This window comes from Sphaeramia orbicularis, chromosome 16 (genome assembly GCF_902148855.1).
Source record: "Sphaeramia orbicularis chromosome 16, fSphaOr1.1, whole genome shotgun sequence".
Lineage (NCBI taxonomy): Eukaryota > Metazoa > Chordata > Actinopteri > Kurtiformes > Apogonidae > Sphaeramia > Sphaeramia orbicularis.
The window spans coordinates 13,880,689-13,901,520 of record NC_043972.1 but is presented as its reverse complement, the minus strand read 5'-3'; the positions used below and the strand labels follow the sequence as shown (position 1 = coordinate 13,901,520).

Sequence of the window (20,832 nt, the reverse complement as noted above, 5' to 3'; positions counted from 1 at the left end):
AAGGGGTTCTAGGGGGTTCTAGGGGGTTCTGGGTTCTGGGACTCCCCGTAGCCATGGGACCTCTTCATGTTGTTCTTCTGATACTTAAGGGTCTGGGTTCTAAGGGGTTCTAGGGGGTTCTGGGACTCACTGTAGCCGTGGGCCCTCTTCATGTTGTTCCTCTGATACTTAAGGGTCTGGGTTCTAAGGGGTTCTAGGGGGTTCTGGTTCTGGGACTCACCGTAGCTGTGGGACCTCTTCATGTTGTTCTTCTGATACTTTAGGGTCTGGGTTCTAAGGGGTTCTAGGGGGTTCTGGTTCTGGGACTCACCGTAGCCATGGGACCTCTTCATGTGGTGCTTCATGTTGTTCTTCTGATACTTAAGGGTCTGGGTTCTAAAGGGCTCTAGGGGGTTCTGGTTCTGGGACTCACCGTAGCCATGGGACCTCTTCATGTGGTGCTTCTGATACTTAAGGGTCTGGGTTCTAGGGGGTTCTAGGAGGTTCTAGGGGGTTCTGGGACTCCCCGTAGCCATGGGACCTCTTCATGTTGTTCCTCTGATACTTAAGGGTTTGGGTTCTAAGGGGTTCTAGGGGGTTCTGGTTCTGGGACTCACCGTAGCCATGGGACCTCTTCATGTGGTGCTTCTGATACTTAAGGGTCTGGGTTCTAAGGGGTTCTAGGGGGTTCTAGGGGGTTCTGGGACTCCCCGTAGCCATGGGACCTCTTCATGTTGTTCTTCTGATACTTAAGGGTCTGGGTTCTAAGGGGTTCTAGGGGGTTCTGGGACTCACTGTAGCCGTGGGCCCTCTTCATGTTGTTCCTCTGATACTTAAGGGTTTGGGTTCTAAGGGGTTCTAGGGGGTTCTGGTTCTGGGACTCACCGTAGCCGTGGGACCTCTTCATGTGGTGCTTCATGTTGCTCTTCTGGGTGAAGCGGATGCTGCACACCTCACACTTGAAGGGCTTCTTCCCGGTGTGTTTGACCATGTGAACCTGCAGAGCGCTCTTCTGGTTGAAGGCTTTGTCGCATTGGCTGCATTTAAACGGGCGTTCACCTGCGACAAAACATAAAACAACTTAGAGCAGTGGTTTTCAACCTTGGGGTCAGGACCCCACGTGGGGTCACCTGGAATTCCAATGGGGTCGCCTGAAATTTCTAGTAATTGATAAAAATACTAATAAAAAAAAACCTTAATAATAAGAATATAAGGTGAGTTAGAGAGCCAATCACAATACATAAAAGACACGACAAACTGTGAGTGTGAAACTGCAGCACTGTGGTTCTGTTCATCTGTGGTTCTGTTCATCTGTGGTTCCTTTTCTCTGTGGTTCTATTCATCTGTGGTTCTGTTCATCTGTGGTTCTGTTTCCCTGTGGTTCTGTTCATCTGTGGTTCCGTTTCTCTGTGGTTCTGTTCATCTGTGGTTCTGTTTCTCTGTGGTTCTATTCATCTGTGGTTCTGTTCATCTGTGGTTCTGTTTCTCTGTGGTTCTGTTCATCTGTGGTTCTGTTTCTCTGTGGTTCTATTCATCTGTGGTTCTGTTTCCCTGTGGTTCTGTTCATCTGTGGTTCCATTTCTCTGTGGTTCTGTTCATCTGTGGTTCTGTTTCTCTGTGGTTCTATTCATCTGTGGTTCTGTTCATCTGTGGTTCTGTTTCTCTGTGGTTCTGTTCATCTGTGGTTCTGTTTCTCTGTGGTTCTGTTCATCTGTGTTTCTGTTCATCTGTGGTTCCGTTTCTCTGTGGTTCTGTTCATCTGTGGTTCCGTTTCTCTGTGGTTCTGTTTCTCTGAGGTTCTGTGGTTCTGTTTCTCTGTGGTTCTGTTCATCTGTGGTTCTGTTTCTCTGTGGTTCTGTTTCTCTGTGGTTCTGTTCATCTGTGGTTCTGTTTCTCTGTCAAATGTTCATTGTGGTCGGTTTCAGATGCTAGCTAGATGATACCAGGTGAACATATTATACACACTTTATACTTTGTGTTATTAAAGGTCAGATTATTTTTCACAGTTTGTTTTAGGTCAGAATTCCAAAAGTTGTTAATTTTTTGCCTGATTTTTAAAATTCTGACCCATTACATTACAAATATGACATTTAAAGGGTTAAAAATATGACCGTTATTGAGTATTTGGTATTTTTGTTTATGGCTCAACTTGATGAAATAAAAAATGTAAGAAAAAAAAAAACTGTATGAAAAACATTTTGACATCACTACGGCTCTGTGCAGATTATGCGTTTTCATTGGTTAGAAGGACCTCTATGGGCGGGACATCTGAAAGCTAACCATCCAGTATCCAGGGGCCTCATGTATGATGCGTGTGTACGCACAAAAACCTGGCGTACACCCTTTTCCACGCTCACGTTCAGATGTATAAAGAGTGAAGTGACTGTGGAAATGTGCGCTCCTTCACGCCAAGTCCACAGCTGGCGTACGCACGTTTCTAGTGCTTTGGAACCTTTGGCGACACTTAGAGGTGACACTGAGAAACTGTTAATAATGTGAAAAAGGTCATTCCTCCGATTGATGGGCACATCGGAGATACACAGAAGAACAATGAACACACCGGCATGAGATCCTACTGTCAGAGCAGCACATCAACCAACAGAACCAGAACCAATTAGACCCTGTATCCATCAATGCCAATCCTGCCCGGATGGACATTCAGCAACAGCAAAGAGACAAGGACATAAAATTCATTGGTTGATAAATATAGTGTTCATGTCTGTGAGAACATTTATTAATCGGTCCAGTCGCTCATTGACTCCGCCGATTGTCCTCACGATGTCCTCTTGTGACTCGGGTCAGCTCGGACCCATGCCGGTCGGACGGGCATCAGCAGTGGGCTGTGGTGGACCGGAGGACCAGCTAACACTGGGGAGTCAACAGAAGCCTCTGTGACAGGAGGATGACACTGCGTCTGACTGTCTTCTGTCTCATTGTTGGAAAATAATAAATTGAGTGATTAAACATGAGTCAAAGTCTTTGATTTCCTCTTTGATTTCCTGACATGATCACACATGAACCTTTATCTTGTTTGGCTGTGATCAGACTGCTGTATGACCCATAGAATGAACTAATGTGTGAGATACACAAATACTAAATATATTTTTATCTTGGGGGTGATCCGCATCAGCCCTGTGAGAAAAGTGTCACAATATCGGCGACTCTTTCCTCAAACGGTCTCAGTTCATCTCTTTTCTCCTTCCGCCTGTTTCGGCCTCCGCTTCGCGTCCACCTTGACGTCATCGTCTGATCCTGCAGACAGGGGAATCCCAGAGGGAATCCCACCTGCAGACCCTGTTTATACTGATTTGCATATTTAAATATGGGCGTGGAGAGGGAGGAGTCATGTACTCCAACATATGCACTCAATTCCAGCTGATTGAGATGTATAAAGGAAACGTACTTGGATTCGGGCGTACGCACAGTTTTATACATCTAGATTTTTTTGCGCGTTCGGACTTTTCTGGATTTGGGCGTACACCAGGTTTCAGTATGAAATCCATGCAAGTCTTTGTACATGAGGCCCCAGGTGAGCAGATTATGCACACTTTATACTTCAAGTTATTAAAGGTCAGATTATTTTTCATTATTTGTTTTAGGTCAGAATTCAAAAATTGTTCATTTTTGTCTGATTTTTTAGATTCTGACCCATCCACTAAAACCATCCCATAATAAACAATATTAAATTCCTACACTAACACTACACTACACTAAGTTGTTTGTGTTTTTTGCATCAAAAAACATTGTTTATTTACATTATAAATATGGCATTTAAAGGGTTAAAAATTGTAGTTATTTGTAGTTATTTGGTATTTTTGTTAACGGCTCAAGTTGATGAAAAACAAACCAAAAAAAAGTAAAAAAAAAAAAAAAAATGCATGAAACCCATTTGGACATGACTGCAGTTCGGTGCATTTTACGGCTGATCATCAGGAGGATGTGGAAGCGTTCACAGACAGACTGAAGGTAAAGGAGAACAGAAGTTTCTAATCTATTTCTCGGTTAACAGTGTTCAAAGAATCTATTGAAATGGTAAAAAGCCCACACAGCTGTTTCTTTCTGGGGCTGATAATCACGTCTCAGTGCATCAGACTTCAGACACGACGCATTCATGGTGTTTAGCGCATTATTAGCACCGTTGAATGAGCGAATCTGAAGGCGAAGGATGATAAAGTCTAACTGATGCTGTTGTGGACCGTCGCAGTTTCAACCCAGGATTCTTCCACAGCTGAGTTTTTTCTTTAAGTCATTTCTTTGAAGGAAAAAAAAAAAAAAAAATTGTACTAAATAACAGCTTAGGAGACGGTGTACTGACTGTTGTCGTCATGGCGTGGGTGTGTACGCTCAGAGCAGAAAAGGAAAAGTATTGATTAGTGTGACTTGAATTCCATCAGCGGCAGAAGAACCGACTCCAATCATCCTTTTAGAGCTCAACACTGATCTGATCCACGTTCTATCATCACGTCTGTGTCGTAATCCACGGAACCAGGAATCACAACGGGAGGATTTAACACTTACACTGTTATCAGCTCTGCCTCTGGGGCCTAATCTGTATTGATTTCAGATCAATTTTCTGTGTGTTAAGAGCTGAAGCCCATGTTGAGTCAAAGGATGTATGAGCATGTGTCAGTGTCGATGATTTACGGACAAAACATCTGTTATTGAACCTGTTTACATCCACAGTAAAACTCTGATCTGTATCTGATCTGTGGAGTTTGATTAAAATGAGAATGGGATCCCTCAGGGCACCGTCTTAGGCCCCATCATTTATATGTTCACATTAGTGCTGGGACTCAATTAAAAAAAATGTGTCTTATTAATTATCGACCTTGTAATGACTTAATCTCATATCAATATTTGACACCAGAAGCAACATTTTCCTATTCAAACAGTAGATGACTAAATCCATAAACAGACATGTACATAAGTTAAAAAAACAAATTCTGTTTATGACTTTATATAATCGACTAAACATGTTTGTTTTGTAAATAAACAGTCCCTTCCGGTACATTCCAGAAGAATAGTAAAGTAATGAATAAATGTTCTTAACCTAAATTAAACAGACCAACAGTTAAAGGGTCATAAAACATTCAGTGTCGTACCATCGAAAATGATAAAGAAAAGAACCAAAGACAAACAGACGTGGTGCGTTCACTGACCTCAGTCCCTCTGTCCCTTTTACTGTCTGTTCAGTGTCACAAAGCTGATGGTTTTGGTTTTAAAGGGTTTTTGTGCAAAGTGGGCTCAGATGATCATATCTGTATATCTGTGTGTGTGTGTGTCATGTCTGTGTGTGTGTGTCATATATATGTGTGTGTGTGCCATATCTGTGTGTGTGTGTGTCATGTCTGTGTGTGTGTCATATGTGTGTGTGTGTCATCTGTGTGTGTGTGATATCTGTGTGTGTGTGTCATGTCTGTGTGTGTGTGTCATATATGTGCGTGTGTGTGTCATATTTGTGCGTGTGTGTGTCATATCTGTGTGTGTGTGTGTGTCATATCTGCGTGTGTGTGTGTCATATTTGTGTGTGTGTCTGTGTCATATCTGTGTGCGTGTGTGTGATATCTGTGTGTGTCATACCTGTGTGTGTGTGTGTGTCGTACCTGTGTGTGTGTGTGTGTGTGTGTGCATGTGAGGGTGTGTGTGTGTGTCATATCTGTGTGCGTGTGTGTGATATCTGTGTGTGTCATATCTGTGTGTGTCATACCTGTGTGTGTGTGTGTGTGTCATATCTGTGTGTGTCATACCTGTGTGTGAGTGTGTGTGATATCTGTGTGTGTCATATCTGTGTGTGTCATACCTGTGTGTGTGTGTGTGTGTCATATCTGTGTCATACCTGTGTGTGAGTGTGTGTGTGCGTGTCATACCTGTGTGTGTGTGTGTGTGTGTCGTACCTGTGTGTGTGTCATACCTGTGTGTGTGTGTGTGTGTGCGTGTCATACCTGTGTGTGTGTGTGTGTGTGTGTGTGTGTGTGCGTGTCATACCTGTGTGTGTGTGTGTGTCTGTGTGTGTGTGTCATACCTGTGTGTGTGTGTGTGTGTGTGTGTGTGTGTCGTACCTGTGTGTGTGTGTGTGTGTGCGTGTCATACCTGTGTGTGTGTGTGTGTGTGTGTGTGCGCGTGTCATACCTGTGTGTGTGTGTGTGTGTGTGTGTGTGTGTCATACCTGTGTGTGTGTGTGTCGTACCTGTGTGTGTGTGTGTGTGTGTGTGCGTGTCATACCTGTGTGTGTGTGTGTGTGTGTGTGTGCGCGTGTCATACCTGTGTGTGTGTGTGTGTCATACCTGTGTGTGTGTGTGTGTGTGTGTGTGTGTCATACCTGTGTGTGTTCGGTTGTGTCTTTCCAACTGGCTACGCTTGGCGAACGCCTTCACACAGGAGGAGCAGCTGAACACCCGGGGCTTCTGGGAACTGGGTGACGGGCCCGGCTGGTGGACGCGCTCATGTTCCTGCACACAGATTCAGAAAAGTGTAATAAACCCAGTCAGACAGGGATTCTATATGTCTGTTATTGTCTATTTATTCCAGAGGTGTCAAATACATGGTCCATGGGCCAAAACTTGCCGCTAAAAGTTCCAATCTGATTACATCTGAGAAGTCCAAAAATGACACTGATGTTAAAAGTCAAGGATGTCAAAGTCAGTGCACTACAATGCACAAAAACGGTGCACTAAAATACACTAAAGTACACCAAAAACACAAAAATACACTAGAATATGTAATAACTATCTAAAACTACACTAAAAATACACAAAAATACTCTAAAATATAAAATAACTATGCAAAACTACACCAAAAATACACTAAAATGCACTAAAATATATAATAACTATGCAGAAACACACTAAAATATGCCCAAAATACACAAAAATGCACCAAAATATCCAAAATCTATGCAAAAATACACCAAAATACACCAAAAATGCACTAAAATATACAAAAACTATGCAAAAATACACTAAAATGCTTAACAAATACACTAAAATGAACTAAAATATACAATAACTATGCAGAAATAAAATAAAATACACAATAACTATGCAGACATACACTAAAATATGCCAAAAATACACATAAATCCACTAAAATATACAAAAACTATGCAAAAACACACAAAAATACACCAAAAATACACGGAAATGCACTAAAATATACCAAAACGATGCAAAAATACACTAAAATACATAAAAAATACACTAAAATGTACTAAAATATACAATAACTATGCAGAAATACACTAAAATATATAATAACTATGCAGAAATACACTAAAATACGCCAAAAATACATGTAAATGCACTAAAATATACAAAAACTATGCAGAAATACACTAAAACACATTAAAAAAATACACTAAAATGCACTAAAATATACAATAACTATGCAGAAATACAATAAAATATACAATAACTATGCAGAAATACGCTAAAATACACCAAAAATACACTAAAAATACACTAAAATGCACTAAAATATACCAAAACTATCCCTAGTTCTATTATCATGTGAACAAATGGAAACAGTGACATAAAAACAAAGATCACCAAATCTAAATCAGACCAAAAGCAGACTGACTGAAATGACACTGATGTGAAAACAGCTGTTATTTGACGTGAACATTTGTTAATAAACTGTCTTTAATCATAAAACTGTAGTTTGTTTTTTCACACATTAACAGGTTCATTATTCGACCGGGCTTCAGTTTCATCGGCAGGTTCAGATAAAGGTCTGAGAACCTGGTGTATCAAATATGATACAGATGGATTTAAAGGGTTAACGTTTGACTCTGAACTTACGATTTTATTTTAAACTTGAATCTGCAAAAGACCAAAATGACATCACAGGAGCTTTTCTTAGACACACTTGACATGTTTGGAAAATACTTGTGTTTGAAGCTCCTTTCTCCTTTTCCTCCTGGTCTGAGAGGCGGCAGATGACGAGGAGCATCAGAGGAGCGTCACAAGTGTTTGTTCATCACAGATACTTTACATGAGATGACACTTCATGGACATCTCCAATTTACACTTTGAACCGTGTCAAAGTTGTTTTACTGAGGTGGAACGTTCACTGTTTGTCAAAAATACGACTGACGGTTGGTGTGTTTGTCACCTGCCTCAGTCTGACCTCTGATTGGTGTGGAGTCATGGGAAAGACGAACAGAGCCTGACCCCTGCATCCAGTCTGGATCATAATGTTAGATTAGAAATAAAAACAACACTTCGGTTTAAAATTACACTCACTACAGCTAAGGCTACGTTCACACTGCAGCCAAATCAGGGGTCTCAAACATGGTGACCCCTGGGATGAATTTACAAAGTGTAAAAATTCAAAAACTCATTTTAGTTCCGGTTCCAAATACAGACCGATATGATCTACAGTCAAATAATAACAGCAGAATAACCGACAAAAAAGAATGATTCCAGATTTTCTTCTTGCTTTGATGTGAAAAAATATTATTACATTATGCCTACAAATCATGACAACTTTAAATTTTTTGTCTTTGTTTTAGTGCAAAAAATAACATTAAATTTTGGAAATATTTACATTTCCAAACTATCCTATAATAATAAAATGTGAATAACCTGAACAAATACGAACAACCCGAAATGTCTAAAGAAAATTAAGCATAATTTTAACTATTTTCTGCCTGTTCCTCTGTTTAGTGTCTTTGTAGATCTGATCCATAATACACATGTAGAAATGATAAGTTGAGGAATAATATTTTTAATATTGCACTTATTTTTCTTAAGGAATTTCACTTTTTTTCAGGTTATTCACATCTTGTTTGTTTGGATAGTTTATAAAAGTGGATATTTTCATAATTTAATGAGGTTTTTAGCACTATAACAAAGACAAAAATTTGTAGTTGTCATTATTTATTGGCTTTTATGTCATGATTTTACTGTTCTGACCCACTTGAGATCAAACTGGTCTGAATGTGGCTCCTGAATTAAACTTAATTTGACGTCCCTGGTTTAAAGTGTTCCTTAACCATTTAATTTCTTTCATGTTTTGTACTCCAGTATAAGCTCCACCTCCTCTACGTCTGCTGTGATCTCCCCTCCAGTATTAGCTCCACCTCCTCCACATCTGCTGTGACCTCCCCTCCAGCATAAGCACCGCCTCCTCTACGTCCGCTGTGACCCCCAGTATAAGCTCCGCCTCCTATACGTCTGCTGTGACCTCCCCTCCAGTATAAGCTCCACCTCCTCTACATCTGCTGTGACCTCCACTATAAGCTCCACCTCCTCTACGTCTTCTGTGACCTCCCCTCCAGTATAAGCTCTGCCTCCTCTACGTCCGCTGTGACCTCCAGTATAAGCTCCGCCTCCTCTATGTCCGCTGTGACCTCCAGTATAAGCTCCACCTCCTCTACGTCCTCTGTGACCTCCAGTATAAGCTCCACCTCCTCTACGTCTGCTGTGACCTCCAGTATAAGCTCCACCTCCTCTACATCTTCTGTGACCTCCCCTCCAGTATAAGCTCTGCCTCCTCTACGTCTGCTATAACCTCCAGTATAAGCTCCGCCTCCTCTACATCCGCTGTGACCTCCAGTATAAGCTCCACCTCCTCTACGTCCGCTGTGACCTCCAGTATAAGCTCCGCCTCCTCTATGTCCGCTGTGACCTCCAGTATAAGCTCCACCTCCTCTACGTCCTCTGTGACCTCCAGTATAAGCTCCACCTCCTCTACGCCCGCTGTGACCTCCAGTATAAGCTCCACCTCCTCTACATCCGCTGTGACCTCCAGTATAAGCTCCACCTCCTCTACGTCCGCTGTGACCTCCAGTATAAGCTCCACCTCCTCTACATCTTCTGTGACCTCCCCTCCAGTATAAGCTCTGCCTCCTCTACGTCCGCTGTAACCTCCAGTATAAGCTCCGCCTCCTCTACATCCGCTGTGACCTCCAGTATAAGCTCCACCTTCTCTACATCCGCTGTGACCTCCAGTATAAGCTCCGCCTCCTCTACGTCCGCTGTGACCTCACCTTCAGGTGCGTTGCTCGTTTAAAGGCTTTGTTGCAGAGGCTGCAGACATGACAGCGGTCTTTGCCGTGGGCTTGTCGACAGTGTCGGCGCAGAGTGTTTGCGTTCTGGCAGACCTGGTTACAGTAGTAGCACTGGTTCCGGGTGTCCGTCTCCACCGGACCGTCTTTATCAGCCTTATGGCCGTCGTCAATCTGAGACACACAAACAAAACAACACATTTAAAGTCAACACAAACACCTGCGTCTATACGACAACTGTAAAAACAGAACCGGTGTCTCTGTACGTCAGTGTCTGTTCTGTGTGGATCAGAACCAGTTGAATGTGGGAGGTTGTTCTGGTTCTGTTCTATGTTCCAGTCCTGTGGTCTGGATGCACATCAATCTAACAATAGAAGTGGGTGGGACTTTCGCCAGAGGAGAACTCAACTCATCCAATCACAGTCCATATTTGACTTCTATCAGTGATCCATAGGAACTAGACTGATATCTGGAACCATTTACATGTTCTAAACCATTAACATATGGACCAGCAGCAGGAAAGGAACATTTATAATATTTAGAAAATTTGCCAAAAATTCAAAAATCTAAATTTCTGAAATTTTATAGACATTAGTCTCTTTTCCATTAATCCACAAATTGCATGAATATAACTTGCCCATAAAAATTTACCAAATGGAAAAATGACAATTTTGCAAAAACTCTCATTTTTCGATGAAAAGTTTTTAGCTTACCGGCCGACAGGCCGTAAGCTATTGTCGTCATGCGGCATCCGTCGTCGTTGTCTATCGTCAGTTACAAAAATTTCAATCGTCTTCTTCTCCGAAACTACAAGTCCCATTGACTTCAAACTTGGTACACAGCTTCTTTATGATGATGTCAACGAAAGTTAGTGAACTTATTTGGATCCGGATCTGATTCTGGATTTGGTGCGACTTTTGGTGCGAAAAATTCCCCCATTATAAGAGATAGGAAGTGGATCGATGCAATAACTCCGTAAATATAAATGATATCCAGTGTAAATTTCTACAGTCCAGCCCTGATGGGGAGATGACGAAAACATAATGGCCACATGCTGATCAGGATCTTCTTCTGGATCCGGAACTTACGGAAAATTTAACATGGGCTCTTATGGGGAAAAAATTCAATCGTCTTTTCCTCCCAAACTACAGTTCTGACTGACTTCAAACTTGGTATACAGCTTCTTTATGATGATGTCAACACAAGGTATTGACATTATTTCAATCCGGATCTCATTCTGGATTTGGTGTGACTTTGAAAAATGTTCCCATTATAACAGATAGGAAGTGGATTGATCCAATAAATCAGTAAGTATCAATGATATCAAGTTGGAATTTGAATTTTTTACAGATCTGATTGGAATATGACCAAAACATGGGCTATTTCTGTATTATAATAAATACACATTACTGGGTGATAATAAATGGCATCTGGATACATTTCCCAAAGCTTTTAATTTGGCCAGTAAGCTACAGGGCCATTGGTCCTATTTTTGTTCTTGCAAGAGGTGGTTTTTCAGGCATAGCAAAATTGGTATATCACGCAAAACTGCAATGGAAAGACCTTTTAGCGCAACTAGTCACAGGAATTAAAAAAAAAAAAAAAAACAGATGTTGACGGACATTACAACAAGAGAAGAAGAGTTTTAAAAGAAGCGTGTCAGTATGTGTGGACACACCAGGAAACCCAATCATTTTAGAATTTAGTAGGAGATAGAGGGGTCATATGGAATAATAATGAATATATCTGTAAATCAACATCATATTTACGTTCGTCACCATGTTTATGGAATGACTTGTGACATCTCACGATAATAAATAAACAAATCATCGCATTTGAGATTTAAAGGAAAAACCGACATTACGCACTTTTTTTTTTTGACATTTAGTAAATATGGGTAAAGTTTTGCACAAATACCCCATGGAAAAGAGACTAGTGTCCCAGAGAAGATATAGATAAAACTTGAAATGAATCTGAAGAGCAGTTTCAGAGAAGATTGTTGAAATGTAGACATAGATTTGAATTTTATCCTTCAAAGTCACTCAAGGTCAAAGGTCATGGACCTAAATGAAAGTCCATATATGACTTCTATCAGTGATCAATAGTAATTATATTGATATCTGGAACCATTTACATGTTATAAACCGTCAAAATATGAACCATTAGAAGGAAAGAAACACTTGTCAAAAATGTGAAAATCAAAATTTCTCAAAACTCTGAATAAACTTTGGAGAAATTGTCCCAAAGAAGAAACAGATAAAATATGAAATGAATCCGACCAGTAGTTTTGTCGGAGAATATGTTTGAATTAATTGCTAACGAAGACAACGACACAGCAGCTCCTGCTCTAACCATCAGTGATTTAAAAACATGTGGATCATCTGTTTCAGTTTCATCGTGGGTCGTCTAATCCCGTCTCCGTGTGATGGTTCTTCTCTCGGACAAAGTCAAACCCACTTACGTTAAATCCAGTGTCCGATGCTCCGTTGGTGGACTGGGAGTGATGGCTGACCAGTATGACCTGCTGGCCTGAGTTGGCTGGTTGTCCTGGCAACGTAGATTCATTCAGCACCGCGGGAAACGTCTGACCCTGAGGACGGAAGACGGAACCATCAGACCTGACCCAACACGAATACAGAACCTGTCTATTACTGAAGCTCATATTTACATGGATTAACCCTTTAACACACAGGTGTCAAACATGCAGCCCGGGGGCCAAATCAGGACCACCAAAGGGTCCAATCCAGGCCGTAGGATGAATTAATGAAATGCAAAAATTACACTGAAGATATTATCAATCAATGGGGTAAAAATCATTTTAATTCAGGTTCCAAATTCAGACCAATTAGATCTCAACCCAATTCCTAAAAAGGATGAATATTTAGTTAAAATACTGTTAATAGCTGCAAAAAAAACTTTAAGAAGGAACTGGGGGAAAGAAACCATTTCATCCAAGGATCAGAGGATAAACACCACAGAAGAAATACTTAAAAATGGAAAAATGAACCTACAGACTGAGATGGCAAGTGGATAAAAAAAATGGACAATATTTATACAAAATCAATAGAGTGACTGTGGCTACCTGAGTGCATTTTTCTCATTTGTATTCTTTTTTTTCTTGTTATAATAAAAATTTAAGTGACAAAAAAAAAGAAAGATAATTGTAAAAAACTAGATTAAACTAAATGCCTGTCCTTTTTGGGTAGTTCAGTCAAAACAGGACAAACCCTATTCTGTCCAAGTCTTAACTTTCAGTCTGACTGCACTTTGACAAATTGGGTGAATAGTCTTTGAGAAATCAGTCAGTTAAAAATTTTTTAAAAATCCCAAAATTTAAATGCAGCCATTAAACCAGTGGTTCTTAACCTTGTTGGAGGTACTGAACCCCACCGGTTTCATATGCGCATTCACCGAACCCTTCTTTATTAAAAAATACAATATGATTTTTTTCAAATTCAAGACACCGGCATATGTTTTACTGGTGCACAAAATAAACCGTGCATTAACATCACTGTGCTCAAAGAACAAAACCAATACAGTGCATGAACTTACAACAAATTACATACCTTTTCACAAAGACATGACCTTTTTTAGTACAACCACACTGAAATGGTTTTAATTTGTAACCTTATGTGTTCCAATAATGAACTTATTGTACTTATGCTATTTATCATTTTTAACATTTTAACACACACCCATCACCTAATTTCCATCAGGCTACAATAATAATGAATATTTACTGCAAATCAGTGTGACTTCTGCTGTCGTGTATATGTACAGGGGTTGGACAAAATAATGGAAACACCTTCACCTCAAGATGATAATGCCCCAATCCATACAGCTAGAATTGTTAAAGAATGGCATGAGGAACATTCTAATGAAGTTGAGCATCTCGTATGGCCGGCACAGTCCTCAGACCTCAACATTATTGAGCATTTATGGTCAGTTTTAGAGATTCAAGTAAGACGTCGATTTCCACCGCCATCGTCTCTAAAAGAGTTGGCGGGTATTCTAACTGAAGAATGGCTTAAAATTCCTTTGGAAACAATTCACAAGTTGTATGAATCAATACCTCGGAGAATTGAGGCTGTAATTGCCGCAAAAGGCGGACCTACACCATATTAAATTATATTTTGTTGATTTTTTAAGGTGTTTCCATTATTTTGTCCAACCCCTGTATGTGTAGGCTGTCAGGTTAACCTGGTTTTCATTTCATCTCGCTCCGAACTTTCCGAACCACGCAATTTTGACATAAAAAAAGATAATTGCATGTAGTGTATAAAAAAAAAGTTCTCGTTATACTCCTTCAGTATTTTGTGATCGTTGTTTTATTATGGCACTAGCTCGGCTTTAGTGTAATACGATTTCTCCATCCGCCACGGTGCGTCGGTCGTCACATGATTGTAACTGACCAATGCGGTGACCGAAAAATGTAAACAAATGCCACACATGGCTGCCTCCGTGGTTAACAGGAAGTAGCAAAAGTCATAACAACAATGTGGAAAATACTCAAATAATTCATCGTCAGACGAGTGGAAGAGATTATAAACACTTCCGGATGTGTTGTAGTGCTATAAGCAACAACAATACACCGCGTATATTGGATGTCAATCAGAGAAAGAGTCTCCGAAGCCGTTTGTTAACACAGACCTAGCCCGACACACACACCCGACTAATGAGTCGAGTGTGTGTCTTGACCTCCGCCGAACCCCTGAGACTGACTCACCGAACCCCTAGGGTTCGATCGAACCCAGGTTAAGAACCACTGCATTAAACTGTGCCTGCGCCTCTTCTTGCGGGAAAAAATATGTGTTAAATTTGAAAAGAATCCGATTAATAGTCTTAGAGAAATCAGTTGGACAAAAATCTAAGACAGACTCACTTCCTGGTTTGTCTATAGACCCCGCCCCCATGGTCAGGCGGGTGTAAAATAATACAGATAAAATTAAAAATGTACAAAATATACCACTGATGTCCACTTTACACATAACTTCTATAAAATAACGTGTGTCGTGTAGCTTTTACCTGAGCGTTGAGGTTAAGCGTGACACCGTCTAACATGCCCTGAGCATCTGCCAACGTTAGCGTCACGCTGCCGTCACTGGCCACGCCCCCCGGTGACATCACCAGGCTCTGGGATGCTGCAGAATGGGACAGCGCCGTGCTGGATGGTAGACTGGTGACTGTGGGAGACACGGTGACGGTTTAAAAACCTCTGAGCAGCTGCAGTAGATCAACACTGGGGTTAATGGAACCAGACGGATCCGTTTCTACGGCAACACGACCATAAGATGGTCATTAATGTACACCATGACCTTTGTTTAACTGACTTCTATCTATTAACTCTGTGGCTAAAAATATTCATCACATGATCATTACTTTGCTCATCAGTGAATCCCACCAGCTGATCTTTAATGATGCCTTCAGGTGCTGTCGGGAAAATGATCCTTTCCACTTGTGAATTTGAAATTACAAGTGTGTTGTGTTCAAGTGCTTTTGTTGTCATAGTGAAATGAAAAAAACGCTGCCACACAACTGATGATGACTCTGGTGCTATTTGGGTAAAGCAGTTTTGGACACTACAGCATTTTGTTTTTTTGTAATTTTTTTTCTTCTACAACACTGATCCACCAGTAGAACTTATGGACACAGTTTCTATATGTTAAAGAATACATAAAATGAACAAAAACAAATAAAAGATGTACAAAATCCTAGGTAATGTGGAAAAACGGTACTAAAATGTAAACACAAAAAGAATAAAATTAGCAACAAAATGAACACAAATGAATAATTCAACAAAATAATAAGTAAGATGAAGAAAATAAGGCACAAACTGAAGAAAACTGAATTTTAAAAAATGTGCAAGAAAATGAACAAAAACAAATAAAAAATTTACAAAACCCTAAGTAATGTGGAAAAAACTGACTAAAATGTAAACAAAAAAAGAATAAAATTAGCAACAAAATGAACAATATTGAAAAATTCAACAAAATAAGATGAAGAACAGAAGCTACAAACCGAACAAAAATTTAACAAAAATAATAAAATATGCAAGAAAATGAACAAAAACAATTAATTTTAGCAAATTGTGTATGCTATAAATGTGCAGAATCATCAACTAACAGCAGCAAAACGTTAATAAAACCATTCAATTCAAGTCAATTAAAAAAAGAATTTGAAATTGTGAGCGTGTTGTGGTCAAGTCCTTTTGTTGCTGTAGCAAAATGAAAATAGGTGCCACACAATTTATGGTGACCTGCCTCTTGATTAAAAAGATTTTGGATGTGTTACTTCATCTGCTAAAGCATTTTTTGGTAATTTTTTGGGGGGGTTTATAAATGTTACACAAAATGAACAAAAACAAAAAAATTTTCTCTTAAGTGACGTGGAAAAAAATTAAGCAAAAAAATGTACTAAAATGTAAATAAAAAAAGAATAAAATTAGCAACAAAATTGAATAATTCAACAAAATAATAAGTAAGATGAAGAAAATAAGCCACAAACTGAACAAAATTGAAGAAAAAGTAATAAAATATGCTAGAAAATGAATAAAAACAATAAATTTTCAATTCAATTCAATTAAAAAAAATGAAATCAAAATTGTGAGTGTGTTGTGTTCAAGTGCTTTTGTTGTTGTAGCGAAATGAAAAATAGCTGCCACATAATTTATCATGACCTGCTACTTGGGTAAAACAGTTTTGGACGTGTTAATTCATCTGATACAGCATTTTTTTTTGCTAATTGTATATATTATAAATGTGCTCCATCCTCAGCTAACAGCAGCAGAACGTAAATAAAACCAGTGCTTATCTTTGAATCCCTCTTTTCTATCCTCCATGTTGAAAAGGTCAAAGGTCAAAGGTTATTTTCATCTCTGCAGCTTGTAGATCATAATGTTTTCCCAGTTCTCCAGTGGAAAATACGACGTGAGGGGGCGTTCATGTGGAGTTTTCGAGTTCCTAACTAGTGTTTACCATAATTCCCACAGCGCCTGAAGGCAGCGTCAGTGCTAATAAAAGGCCCATTCAGGCCTCATGCTGCTCATCGGTCGCTGAACGTAGCAGTGGGAACGTTTTCCACTTGAGCTGAGAGTGGAGGATAATTAAGAGTGAGAGATGAGACTGGAAATCTGATGAAGCTCCGAGTGACGGGAGCGTCCACAAACACGACGCCATCGCTGCCAAAACATATATGTTCACTTCGGCGCATTACTTTGAATCCAGTCGACGTCTGCTGTCACTGATGGACAATAAATCACACATAGTCGAGGAATTCAGACGTATACGATGCACTGGAGTTCCACGACCACTTTAAATACTAAATATTCACACATTAAATATTCATTCTGTAGCAGAGCCGTTTCTGCAGAGAATGCCGACGACACAGCAGGATGTGGTTTCCTTCTCCTTCCAGCCTGATTTAAAGGCTCTGCACGTGCACATGAGGAGACGTTCACGCAGTTCTATGGATTCCATTAGAACCAGAACCAACAGCTGACACACACAAACCCTTTTACTCTTTTGAACATTATTCCACACGTTCACTATGTGTCCGAAAGTATGTGGACACGTTGAATTCAGGTGTTTCTTTTCTAACAGGGTCTGGGATCCAAAACAATAATGACTAATGTCAGAATATAGTTTTATATTATGGGATAAATGTCAGTGCATTGGTTTGTTTGGGTTCAATTATTATCTTTGTTTCTAAAATGACTCACAGATGGTTTGGACTGAATTTATATCAATATTGATTTTCTCTTTCAGACCCTGCAGGAACCCTGTTATCTTATCTTAAATGACCTTATTTTAAATGACCTTATCTTATCTTAAATTACCTTATCTTAAATCAGCTTATCCTATCTTATCTTAAATGACCTTTTCTTATCTTAAATTACCTTATTTTAAATGACCTTATCTTATCTTAAATCACCTTATCCTATCTTATCTTAAATGACCTTATTTTAAATGACATTATCTTATCTTAAATCACCTTATCTTAAATTACCTTACCTTGTTTTAAATGACCTTATCTTATCTTAAATCACCTTATCCTATCTTATCTGAAATGACCTTATCTTAAATAATTTTATCCTCAATTACCTTACCTCATCTTATTTTAAATGACTTTATCTTATCTTAAATGACCTTATCTTAACTTAAATCACCTTATCTCATCTTAAATCATCTTATCTAACCTTCAAATACCTTATCTTAAATTACCTTATCTTGTCTTAAATGACCTTATCTCATCTTAAATCACCTTATCTTACCTTAAATTACTTTATCTTATCTTGAATTACCTTATCTTAAATTACCTCACCTTATCTTAAACTATCTTATCTTAAATCACCTTACCTTATCTGAAATTACCTTACCCTATCTGAAATTACCTGATCTTATCTTAAATTGCCTTATCTTACCTTACCTTATCTGTTCTATTGTCATGTCCCTGCTCTGATGGATCTGTTTGGTTGTTCTATAATAATAATTTTAATAGTATACAGTAGTTTAGTATAATGGTAATAATAGTTATAAACTGTCTTTAATACAGTTATTATCTTCAGCTGATGTTCTGTTCTGGTTCAGCTGGATAAAACTGCGGTGAATTAAACGTAGATACATATGAGCAGAGCTGGACAGATGCCACCTGACGCTGGCAGTGTCATAATGGACGCTCCGCTGGCACTGCAGCTCACACAGACCTGGACCAGTTTTCCATTCACGCCTTCTTTTCACCACATGGTGTGAAAGCTGCTCTGGTTCTGCTGCTGCTTCAGCGCTCACACTCTCCATCCCATCACAGAGGATGTTCATACCTTCAATTATCTGTGCACACCATTTCTACAGCTGCACCCCACAGTTTTCTTCGTTAACATTCTGTCCACACCTGTAGGAACTACCAGGTCCTCCTCACCTGCCATCCCGGTGTTGGCAGGGCTCTGAGGTAGGAGGTGGTCGTTAGTGATGGTCAGGGTGGCGCTGGTGGGCTGATTATTGAGCGGCGACGCCAGACGGATGCTGCCATTCATCTCTGCACCGCTGGGGTTATTATGCTGGGGCAGAAGATCCTGACCTGGGGGGACGGGGGTGGAGACAGCAAAGTCAGTTCAGAATTCAAAACACCAAGTATTTGTCACATTTCCACTGGTCTTTAATTGTCTTGTTTAACCCTTAAAGACCAAACGTCCTCCTTTAACCCTTAAAGACCCAAACGTCCACCTTTAACCCTTAAAGACCCAAACGTCCACCTTTAACCCTTAAAGACCCAAACCTCCACCTTCAACCCACAAAGACCCAAACATCCACCTTTAACCCTTGAAGACCCACACGTCCTCCTTTAACCTTTAAAGACCCAAACGTCCACCTTCAACCCTTAAAGACCCAAACATCCACCTTTAACCCTTAAAGACCCAAACGTCCTCCTTTAACCCTTAAAGACCCAAACATCCACCCTTAACCCATAAAGACCCAAACGTCCACCTTTAACCCTTAAAGACCCAAACATCCACCTTTAACCCATAAAGACCCAAACATCCACCTTTAACCCTTAAAGACCCAAACATCTACCTTTAACCCTTAAAGACTCAAACGTCCACCTTTAACCCTTAAAAACCAAAACGTCCACCTTTAACCCACAAAGACCCAAACATCCACCTTTAACCCATAAAGACCCAAACGTCCACCTTTGACCCTTAAAAACCAAAACGTCCTCCTTTAACCCTTAAAGACCCAAACGTCCTCCTTTGACCCTTAAAGACCCAAGCATCCACCTTTAACCCTTAAAGACCCAAACGTCCACCCTTAACCCATAAAGACCCAAACGTCCACCTTTAACCCTTAAAGACCCAAACATCCACCTTTAACCCATAAAGACCCAAACGTTCACCTTTAACCCATAAAGATCCAAACGTCCACCTTTAACCCTTACAGACCCAAACGTCCACCTTTACCCCTTAAAGACCCAAACGTCCACCTTTAACCCTTAAAGACCCAAACGTCCGCCTTTAATCATCGCATTTGTCGTATCTTAAATTACCTTATCTTATCTCACCTTACCTTATATTTCTTAAATCACCTTATCGTAAATCACCTTAACTTATCTTAAATTACCTTATCTTATCTTAAATTACCTTATCTTAAATTGCCTTAACTTCTCTCATCTTACCTTACCTTATCTTAAATATAGTAGGAGATAGAGGGGTAATATATAATAATAATAAATATATCTGTAAATCAACACCATGTTTAACAGAATGACTTCTTGTGTCATCTCCCAATAATAAATAAATCATCACATTTGTGATTTAATGGAAAAAACAACATCACACAGTTCTGTTTTTTCGACATTTAGTAAATATCGGTAAAGTTTTGCACGGATGTCCAATGGAAAACCTACTAGTGTTTCTCCAAACGTGGCACTGGAGAGACGGTGGTCTTTAAAGGGTTGAAGTCTGTTTTCTTTTTCTATCGTCAGAAACTCAACCGTAACTGAAGCAACTGTACAAACTTTCAGTAATTTCCAAAAAAAATACTGCTTTAAAGAAAAAAGCAATAAAGCTAAAGGGTTTAGATGTCAGCTCAGTGCATCAGTCTCACTCCTGGTTTTATTACAGACTCGTCTTTTCCAGGTGTTTGATTCACAGCAGACGTCCAGGGATGATGAGTCCACATTTACCACGTCAATAAAGTCCATCTGTTCAGAACCTGCATTTATCGAATTTCTTCAATGAAAGTGAAGGCGCTGAGTTATTATGATGTGTGTGTTTACTGTCCAGACGGAGTGAACCAATAAATGTGAGTCCGATCCATGAGGACGGTTTGATTTCACGTGTGTTAACAGTGTTTTTG

General features: G+C 39.7%; 1 protein-coding gene across 1 annotated transcript in view; it reads right to left on the bottom strand.

Annotated features, from left to right (window-relative positions):
- Nucleotides 1-649: 649 nt before the first annotated feature.
- LOC115435299 (zinc finger protein 236-like) overlaps nucleotides 650-20,832 on the bottom strand; it is an 84,063-nt gene continuing 63,880 nt past the window's right edge. The window contains 6 exon segments of the mRNA XM_030157614.1: nucleotides 650-1,038; nucleotides 6,299-6,428; nucleotides 9,968-10,159; nucleotides 12,447-12,575; nucleotides 15,011-15,168; nucleotides 18,899-19,057. Coding sequence (XP_030013474.1) covers nucleotides 650-1,038; nucleotides 6,299-6,428; nucleotides 9,968-10,159; nucleotides 12,447-12,575; nucleotides 15,011-15,168; nucleotides 18,899-19,057 — 1,157 coding nt within the window.